Source organism: Malus sylvestris, chromosome 14 (assembly GCF_916048215.2).
Source record: "Malus sylvestris chromosome 14, drMalSylv7.2, whole genome shotgun sequence".
Classification (NCBI taxonomy): Eukaryota; Viridiplantae; Streptophyta; class Magnoliopsida; order Rosales; family Rosaceae; genus Malus; species Malus sylvestris.
The window spans coordinates 19,164,158-19,175,058 of record NC_062273.1 but is presented as its reverse complement, the minus strand read 5'-3'; the positions used below and the strand labels follow the sequence as shown (position 1 = coordinate 19,175,058).

The 10,901-nt window shown below is 37.9% G+C and overlaps 1 protein-coding gene and 1 non-coding gene across 2 annotated transcripts; both read right to left on the bottom strand.

Moving 5' to 3' along the window:
- Positions 1-4,418: 4,418 nt before the first annotated feature.
- Positions 4,419-4,500, bottom strand: TRNAS-UGA (transfer RNA serine (anticodon UGA)). The gene has a single exon. It is a non-coding gene; the product is annotated as a tRNA-Ser (tRNA).
- Positions 4,501-5,630: 1,130 nt separating this feature from the next.
- Positions 5,631-10,296, bottom strand: LOC126600274 (cellulose synthase-like protein G3). The gene is made up of 6 exons (XM_050266858.1): positions 9,578-10,296; positions 8,611-8,760; positions 8,066-8,191; positions 7,519-7,953; positions 7,085-7,432; positions 5,631-6,233 (listed from the first exon to the last, which is right to left on the bottom strand). The coding sequence occupies exons 1-6, from the start codon at positions 10,160-10,162 to the stop codon at positions 5,682-5,684; spliced, it is 2,196 nt and encodes a 731-aa protein (XP_050122815.1). The 5' UTR covers positions 10,163-10,296; the 3' UTR covers positions 5,631-5,681.
- Between the last annotated feature and the right edge of the window lie 605 nt (positions 10,297-10,901).

The following is a 10,901-nucleotide window of genomic DNA, read 5'->3' as shown; positions in this document are numbered from 1 at the left end:
TTACTGATTAGAATGGTTAATTCTCTGCTCCTTTTGAATGAATCAAGCATACCATTTGAAAATCATTGTAACTTTTGTCCATACTGCCTAAACCAACGTAGTCAATCGGGCAATAATGTTATTTCTAGTGTAACAACACCAATTGATGAAGGTTCATCATCAAGTGATCAAAGTTGTACAAACTTAAGGGACTCTGGGAGGTTACCCGAGCACTATAGTAATGAAGATTTGGGAGAACCAATCATTGTCTATATCCAAGCTCATGATTCATGAGACAAGGAGTGTACATGCGTATACACGAGAAAAACTTATATGAGATTGTTTCTGCCACATGAGAATGTTGAATGCATGATAGAAACCACATTCTCGTTAGACTATTCCTTTCTGATGGTGTTAAATGAAAGAAGTCAAATTGTAGCGAGATTCCAATTTTGATGGCAACTAGCTAGATGAGAGAGTAGTTATATTTCTTAAACCTCAATGAAAGTGTTTATAAACCTAATTGTCAATAGTCTCAATTAGGGGTGGGTTAGGTATGTTTACCGTACCAAAACCCTTGTACCAATTACCGTACCAAACTTTCGGTTTGGTAAAATTTATTACCATTACCGTACCAAACTTTCGGTATACTAAAGTTCAGTATTGCCAAAAGTTCGGTTGGCATGGTAATTGCCATTTTGTTTTGGAACAAATTCTGTTTTTGTTTTTTTAACCCAATTCAAGGGCAAAACTTTTTTTTTTGTACCTTTATCTCATACATTATAGATTAAATTCATCTATTATTCATCATTCACAATTCACACACATAATAATTCAAATGATGAATCAAGATTCATCATGAAAATTAAGCTTACAATCCATATAGAAGTGACGAACCAAAAAAAATAGAAGTTAACAATCCAAATAGAAATTAAAGTTTCAAACCAAATGAAAATTGGAAGTAAACTTCAAAAAGGAGAATTCATTGATCAGTTATTCAAGCTTGAGATGTCGAAGCTTTTGGAGGAGGCATTGAACTTGTAGAAGATTGAGTTTGTGTCAAGCCTACATTACAAACAAAGAAAACATATTAATTGGTAGCAAGAAGAATTAAAGTTGAAAACCATTTAATAACAAATTTACTAAAAAAATTAAAGCATATCTTTCTTGTTTTCTCTTCTTCCATTTTCTTGTAAAATTGAAGCGTATCTTCCGTTGGTTCTTTATAGAAGTTTACTTCATCTGCCTAAGCCAACCACTAGTACGCACTAGTGCCTCCATTATTTTAGGAGTCAAGGATACCCTAAAAGGGTCAACTAGGGTTGGGCACGGGCCGGGCTGGGCCTAATTTTGAAGGGACCGAACCGGACCCGGGTGTAAAAGAAACGGGCTGGAGCGGGCCGGGTGCAACAAATTTTAAAACAGAAACCGGACCTAACCTGGCCGGTTTCAAACGGGCCGATTAGGGCCGGGTACACGGGTCCTTTTTTTCGCCCATTTTCCAAATCACCCAGAAAACAAAAACAATTCAAGCTTCAAGTTTTCTGAAAGAATCCCAGAGTAACAGTAATAAAAGAAAAAAACTTAGCATACATCTCTCTAACAAGCTGGGAAATGTACTGATCCGTCACAGCTACTAAATCCTTTTCATCTTTCTGCAGAACTTCCTCTTTGTTGTGTTTACTGATTCTGTTCAAGTTCAAATTCCATAGCAACATCATTTCAATGGTGATATAAATAAAATTATTAAAAAAAAAACCAAAATCTAAAACCCAAAAAACAGAAACAAAATTTGAAGCAAAAGGTCGCAGCTTTCTTACCTGTGAACCTTAAAGATGACCTTTTTGTTATTAATGGTGATATCGCGACTTGCTTTTACGACCCTGTCCCGCTTGTCATTCTACAAACCTTTGAGTCGCTCACACAGCTGCAAATTGGTGAAGTTTAAATTAGGGATTACAAGATTGTTGAGTGAAATCAGAATATTTGGAGAATGCGTCTTTCATGGAGGAGCTTTCGACGGCGGTGGTGGTGTTCACAAGAGGACTCGACTCGAGTGGGAGAGGGAGCGACGACTTTGATCTGAGAGAAGATAGGGTAGAGGTAGCATCAATGAAGACCGCTGTGGCTTCAACGAGAGGAAGAGTGAGCGGTGGAGTAGGCGTTAAGGAAGCGATGGAGTAGGCAAGAGTCCATCTTGAGAGAGGATAGATCCTGGAAAAGTCAAGAGAGGAGGCGAGAGTCAGCGACTAAGAGAAAGAGTGGTAGAAAATAATGGTAGAGATTTAATCTTCGTATATGGACGGTGGAAACGGTCCGGGCCCAGGGACCCGATTTTTCAGAAATTTAGACCCGCCCCGCCCCACCAATTACATGGACCCATCCCGACCTGCCCCATTTGAGTTTACAAAACTTGTACCCGCCCCGAACCAACTAGACCCGGCTCGCCCTACGGTTCCTAGATCCGTTTGCCCACCCCTAGGGTCAACAAGCCTCCTCCCTAGGCTAAATGTATTTTCACTAGCAACAGTAGAAGTGGGGGTTACAAAGAAATTTTGGCTATTTGTGAAAGAATTAGGAATTCTTTTGTGTTTGATTTCCACAATTTCAAGAGATCAAAGTCACCAACAATAATGCTAATATAAGTAGGGTTTTATTTTCAAATTATTGGAATATTATAAATATGTGTTATATAATTATCTATTATATAATTTATAAATTATATTGTATTTTCGGTATGATACGGTAATACTGTAGTAATGGTATCCATTACCAATACCGTACTATGAAATTTCGGTACGGTACAATACCGTACCATTACTGATTGGTACAAAAAATTTGGCACAAAATTGGTATGGCACGGTTGACAATTCATTTGGCACGGCAATTTGACAAAAAAATCCACCCCTAGTCTCAATGAAATTTGGAGCAGTGGAAGTCAGAGCATACATGTTCTAATGTTCATTTTTATTTTGTAGTGGTAGCCCTAAAAAATATGAGCTATGTGACAATATTGAAAAATGGAAAAATCACACCATTTGCAAAGGAAATCTGAAATTCTCCTAATTGATTGTACAAAAAAATTAGAAAACATTCAATGGGGATATTAAAATTTTCATCGCAATTGGATATAAGAGTCAGTTAGTTGTATAGAAGATAATTTAGAAGTGTGATATCCACACATCCCTTTTTACTTCTCTCACACCCTTTTAATTTTCGGCCTTCGGATCGGATGAATTGAAAAAGATCAAAGAACATAAGGGTGCGTTTGGTACGTGGGATGGGACGGAACAGAGTGGGACGGAACCGTTCCGTCCCACGTTTGGTGCCTTAAAATTGTGTGGAACACGCGTCCCACGGAACGAAAAAGGGTCAGATTTTGGTTCCCCCTCCCCCCCCTGGAACAGGTTTTTCCATCCCGTGGGACACAATTTTTTTTTTTTTGGACAACAATACCCATTTTATTTTCATTAATTACATTGTCTACCTCCCTTCTCTCCCGTAACCTCCCTCTGTTCTACCACAAATCCAGTAACCCAATCCCTTCTTTCCCGTAACCTCCCTCTTCATCCACCACAAACCCAGTAACCCAATCCCAGCAAACCCATCCGACGACGATGACGTCACCACCGCCACCAGCAAACCCCTCTTCTTCTCCGGCGTCGTCACCACCGTCACCAACAAACCCTCTTCTTCTCCGGCGCCGTCACCATGGAGCCGTCACCAGCAACCCCTCTTCTTCTCCGGCGCCGTCACCATAGCCAGGCCGACGACGACGACGACGATGCACGGAGGATGATGACGACGCTGCAGGGAAGACGCTGCAGGCCGACGACGACGACGACGCTGCACGGAGGATGATGACGACGCTGCAGGGAAGACGATGACGACGCTGCAGGGAGGACGATGACGAAGCTGCAGAAATTGATTGAAATGAATTTTGGGATTTTTCTGTGTTTGATTTTGGGATTTTTCTGTTTTTTTTCTTCTTGTAATTGTTTGTTGGTGACGAGATCTGAAATTGATTGGAGGGTTTGCTGGTGACGAGATCTGAAACTGGATTGGTTGCCGAGAAAACGAAGGAAAACGAAAACTGGGGTCTGATTGTTTGAGTTCATACTCACACTCAGCAATTGTACAAACAAGGCTAAGTTAGTCATTTAACACGAAATCCAAACCGTTCCGTCCTACGCGTACCAAACATAACACGAACCTCCGTTTCGTTCCGTCCCGTTCCGTCCCGTCCCGTCCCGTCCCGTCCCGTTCCGTTCCGTCTGCGTACCAAACGCACCCTAAATGAACAAGGGGTGTGAGAAAAGTAAAAAAAGATGTGTGGATAGCACACCCCATAATTTATTAAAATGCAGATTTTTCGAACCCAGTTCTTTAGAGCAAGCATCACAAATTAAACTACAAATTTGGAAAGAAAAAAGAATGATCGTCGACAGCAGGGTTCGAACCTGCGCGGGCGAAGCCCAACAGATTTCAAGTCTGTCTCCTTAACCACTCGGACATATCGACAAGTTACGCTGAGAAAGAAAATTCATTTGTAAATAATTCTAATTATTTGTTTTCACTCTACAACATACTTCTTGATCTACATTTAGTCCACGCTTATGACATGTTTACATTTACTACTCTATAATCAGAATTAAACAAAAAGTTTGACTGCGATTAAAATGTAGTTATGTGTTTACAAATCATGGAGGAATCAAAATAGAAGTGGGGTCCACACAGAATAAGAAATTTAGCCATTCATTTTGGAAAAAAATAGATCTTTAGGGGAGGTAGTATTCTTATTCCGCCAGAAAGAAGGGTGGTAATGCATATTTTGTAGCCATAATGCACTCACATAATTTCTAAATTTTCAAGTTCACTATTAATTAGCATACTAATGTCTTATAGAACATGAGCATTTTAACATTTATGTTGTTTTTTTTATTCCGATTCAAGTGAATCAGTCGACCTAAACAATTTTTTTATTTTGGAAAGAAGCGATAAAGTTTTATTACGAAGAGCAACCCCAATTACAATAGGTATCAAATGGGTAGATATTTTCCAGTGACCAATTTATTGATTTGAAGATAATTCGCACAAAAACGCAAATGATTTTAAACGCTTAGATGGCTACCACACAAACCACACTACTAGAACTAGATTTCTCGAGGTAGATATGTCACAAAGATAAGACATAAAAACTTCGTAGAACTAAGAGTCCCAAGGCAAATATGTCAAAAAGACGACTCAAATCTAGTACAAACATAGTTCACATTGTATTAGCAATGGCCTTAAATTATGATTATGATTATGATAAGTAGTGTACAAATCTTTAATTTTTTTTATTGCTTTTGAATAATGAAAAATTATGATTAAGATTGGTAGTGTGCAAATCTTTAGCATAATTCACTGTGAATTTTGCATGAGCAATAACTCTTGCCACGAGAAAAGAAAAATGTCAATTCTTTTTTTTTTTTTTTTTTGTCAAATTTTGGGTTGTTGTTTAGGGGGCAGGAGAGCACCAACCGTCGAACCCAAGACCATGATGTGTCGTGCAAGCGCACTCAACCATGAGGCTGGGGAGAGGGTCGGTCAAAGAAAAATGTCAATTCACTAAGATGAATAACAAAGACATTAAATACTATGCACTTCTGCATAAATTTGACTATTTGAGACCAATTTCTAAGGCTATAAATTTTGCATATTCAGTTCCTTAGAGTTACATGAGCTGCTGCAAATAGAGCAAATGCTAGAGACGTTGAAACTACAGCAGTTTTTTTAGGAATTCTTCCTTTGTCCTTCCTACTGATTATGGCTTCATATATTGGTTTCGAGTTCATTGTGCCAAAGCCAGCTATAAACATCTGCACAAACACTCCCTCTATGCTACACTTGCCTCTAAAAACCTCCACATTGCCCCAAGCAAAGGCGGCCAAGTTAACAATGGCCGCCATTGTTAGCGGCACAAACATTGCTGACGGAACTCCGAACTCAATGGTGCCTTGTTCATATCGTTTGCTGTGGTCATCATCGAGGACTTTACTTGTCACATTAAATCCATGTGAGGCAATGCCAAGGGATTTGAGAAAGAACTCAATGGTTCCAAACATGAAGCTTGAGAGTCCCCTAATCAACCACATCCTTTGGTCATTCCACCACGTTTGGACCGTTCCACCGGCTAACACAAAATCTAGGAGATCTTGAATATAGGCTCCAAGGAAAAGAAACACATATAGGAGAAACCATGGCTCTGAAACCTGCATTGAGCACTTCAATCTTTAAAAAAACAGAGTAATATTATACTTATCACATTTTTCATACCACATTTATATGTTGGAGAATGAGGTATGAAAAATGTGGCAAGAGTAACATTTTTTTTTTGAAAAAAAATCATGAATTGTTGTAGCACATCGTAAGACCGACATGATTGCCACATGTTCATGATACGTCATTAGAATGTTTTGAACATGGAATACATTGAAATTTTGGAATATATATAATATGTCAAACTGTCTGATAATAAAATGAGTTAACTCGTTATCACTGTTTTAAAAATCCCCGCCTAGCGCCGCCTAGGCCCTACCTAGGCGCTAGGCAGCTGCCCAATTAATGCTTAGGTGTTTGAAAATTAAGAAATGACACTTAGACCTGTTGAGGCACCCGCCTAGACGGCCGAGGTACCGGCCTAGGCACCGACTAAGTTGCGACTCACTTAGACAAAAAATAGATAGCTTTCATTTTGCATTTTATTTTATTTTTTTCAATAAATTGTAAAGACTTGTTGAATATTTAAATGAACACACATTATATGCTTGTTCCCTATGTTTTCATTATGTCCAATACTTCATAATATATATGTCATTCTATTTTGTAGTTTGTGATGAAATTATATATATGTCATTCTATTTTGTAGTTTATGATGAAATTATATATATTTTAAGTATAAAAAGACATTTATTTATTCAAAATTTAATAGATTTACTTAAATCCGCTTATTCTGCCTAGGCGCTAGGCCCCAGGCTGCCGCTCGACTAGCACTTAATGTCTTTTAGAACCTTGCTCGTTATCTAGAAAAACAAATTGCGAAGGGTGAATGTACATTAATTACCTTAGGAAATGTAGTTAGTCCGTTGAAAAGAGCTAGCTGGGGTAGAAAAGCATATGTGGTGAGGGGGATAGACCAAATCGGCCAAAATGCGTAGTGAGCATAAGACAAGCCCATCAAAGGACCCATGACACAAGTTCCATATGTAATTGGACTATACTTAGAGAAAGCCACCTCAAGGTCGCCTATTGCCCATCGCTTGTTTTGGTTCAAGACATCAATAAGGTTCATTGGGGCATCCCCATAAAATGCTGCCCTAGTTGGATGGCAGAATATCGACTTCCATCCCTCACAATGCAGACGATAACCCGTGAAAAAATCTTCCACTAGTGAACCATATCTCACACCAATCTACACAACATTTAAGTTTTTCTGTCAAACACTACTAAAGAACTTACCTTCTAAAATAAATCTGAAAGCTGCCCTAATTAACGTACCTTCGAGCCCCAGTTGGTACTAATCTCATAACTGCAAGCAGCAACACGGTGTGCCAACTCCGTAACCTCTGGAGACTGAATGGGATTGCTCACTACATTGGTTGGGCAAAGTTGAGGGATTTCAGGAGGTAGAAGATGTGATGGTTCTCCAAAGAATGCTCGTCTAGAGAAAAAGCTCCCAGTCCCTAAATAATTTGGTCCCAGTAGCCCATCCATTCCTACTGGGTTAATTTTATACAAACGCTTGTGTTCGCATGCATATATGTCGTTCTTCTTGATTCCATGAAAACGTTGAGGAAACTGCACAAACCCCACTTTGGGATCTGATGATAAGTAACATAATGCACGATGAGGTGTTTGTGAGTCGTTGGAGTAGGTATCACAGTCTAGGGTTAATATTATTGGAGCGTTGGTCATGGTAGCTGAAACTCGAAGCTTTGTTAACACCAACAAAAGACACAAGTGAAATGGTTAATCAGCTAGTGAAGAAAGTTAATCGTAAAGAGATGGTTTTATGAGAAAATTATGTATAGATATGAAAGCTTACGAGGGCATTAAGCGCACCAGCTTTAAAATGATGGAGTGACGTCCTTCTTTTTTCTCTAGAGACGTATATTAGGTTTGGCATCAAATGGTCTGAGACGTCTTTGTCTTTGCTACTGTCCAAAACAACCTGCTCATGGTATTGAGACACACATCTCAGCACTAATGGGTTCCATTTGTGCCGTACAAAACGATTTTGTTAACGGACTTAAACGTTAGGGAACAAAGTGACATAAAAATTGAATTTCAATGCATGTTGCCCTAAATAAGCATTATATAAATAACTACAAACTCAATATGTTTTGGAATCAGATGGATGATACGTTTTTAGCAAATTGTCTACTAAAAATATAACATAATTGTAATTTTCTTTTGGCTAGAAGATGTTGGGGGCATAACCCCTCAGAAATTAATAACTGTGCCAAATAGAATAATTACTGTTGCTTTTGAGGTAACCCTTTTATTTTTAATAATTCAGAGGAGGTGAGATGAAGAATCAAAGTATTCTTTCCAGGTCATAAAAGTGCTTTCACTTGAGTTAGAAAATACTTGGATAACTGTGGGATGGTCTGGTTTGGTAAATTTATCCGTCCATTTGCTAAAAGCTTGAATTTCCCGCTCTCCCGTTACATGTTCAGGACCAACCGTGCCGATCTCAATTACATTGTTTACCCTTACTTTCACGCCTTGGTACACATCCTGTGCCATGATTCAGAACATGTAATTAATTAAGCCAGTATTGGCAGTTGCTTTATAAAGTAATCTCATTGATCTAAACCAACAAAAAAACAAAAACAAAAGCACTAAATATAAAATGGTGTTGATCAATTTGTCATTATTCCAAAAGAAAGTTTGGCTCCTTTTTTCTGACAAGTAGCCATTTTTATATTTATATCAATTACAATTTGATATGTGTATGAGTTTTTTTATTTTTGTTTTTTAATCACTTACTTATGTGTATGAAAAAACTGTGATTTGCATAAATAAAAGAATAGTCAAGCAATGACTATGTTAGTATTATTTAGAATCTTTTCACTTTAGTTAGGATGTTTCCTTCATAAAATAAAAGACATTACATAGAAACATTCATGAAAATTTTAGCCCCAAATGGTCTTTGCAAACTAGATTTAAAATGAATTACAATTAAAAATGACCAATTACAAAACAATAAGCAAACTTCAAGCACTTCTTCAAAAGCAACCTCACCAAAAACCAGAAAATTACAAGAATCAATAGAACATCTAAGTCTCGTATTACACATTATTTTGTTATACATATTAATATCTACATACATTTCAAGGCCGACCTTAGAGGTATGCCTGTGCAGCCACCGTACAGGAAGAGGTTCCTAGCAGATGTAGTATTAATTTCATGACAAATAAGTTTTGACAGCGTAACTGTTCTCCTACCAACTGTTTTGGAAAATATGATATCCTAATCATAAGAATACGTATATTTGACAAACATAAATCTGGTAAAATAACATTTATTAACATATATACTGGCTATTACGTACCTTGATCTTCTCAGCCTCATAAAACCGAGAATGATCGGTAGCAAAATAAGCTTCTGGGTTGCATTCCACAATCTTGTTCTTCCTGCAAAAAGGCAACCAGTGGCTTGCAAACTTGGCAGCCTCCATGAAAGAAAAGAGAGTCAGCGCCGAGCCCCCGTCATCTGAAACATACACTGAAAGCTTCTCTGTCGGGTAATCATAAGCCATGACCGACAAGGCCGTGTTGACCACGTTCATTGGCGGCTCCTTGTACGGATCGGCAGTGCATATGAACACGTCCAATGCAGGAACATCCAATTCTTGTACAACCCTTTTCATGTTTTCGGGGAATTCGTCACGGTATATCGGTCGCATTCGAAAAGATTGTGTGGTGGTGAACATGAAAGCAAGAATAGAGTCGGAGACAAGGAAGGTGAGGGTAATGAAGAAAGATGTTGCGGTTGTGGAGTTGAGGAGAGAGAGTGAATGGTGATAGAGAAGGGTTAAGATGGCACACGAATGAACCACCGCGAATAAGCGGTTTGCGGTGGTTTGACGAGAAGGCTTGGACGTGTGAAGTGGGAGGTCGTCATGAGTGGTGGTCATGGTGTGTTTGCTGCTATGTCACACGTATGGGAAGGAGTTTTAGTTATAGGGTTTATACCAGATCGATCTGAACATATAAAAAAAGCATTTCACGGTACATGCATATTCCAAATTCCAATTTTATGCTAGTCAAGCATATGAATTATTGTTTTGGCAAGACAAAATAAATAAATATCATTCTTCGGGACATGTGGTTTAAGTGGTAGAATTCGACTTGATTTTCTCATTTTTCAAATTGATGAACTTATAAGTATTATCGTAAAAACAAATTCCGTGTATTATAATAGTGGTGGACGACAAAATTATAATAATGGTATATGATAAACTTGATACTTCTAGTTCAATTAATTTTTATTTTTTTTCGTAACAATAATTTTTTAAATGTTATGTATTACCGCATGCGACTTGAATTAACATGCATATGATAAAGTTAATATTTTATAATTGAAAAATAATTAAAGGTCAAATTTTTTTCATGGTTCCTGTAGTGACACCTTATTTTTAATGTGACCCCTGTAGTGAAAATGTTGTTAATTACATACTTGTGGTGAACTCCGTTAGCAATTAAAAGTCCAAATCAAAACTTATGTTAGTATTCCATTTAAAAACGTGGTTAAAATTGTCATTTTAAACAATTGACACAACTCATAAGCCTAAATCATCTATCCTATGAGTTCTCTAATAACTTCCCATTTCTCAATGATCATCTATGTGCATCGGAGTGCTTTCTTGGGACAAT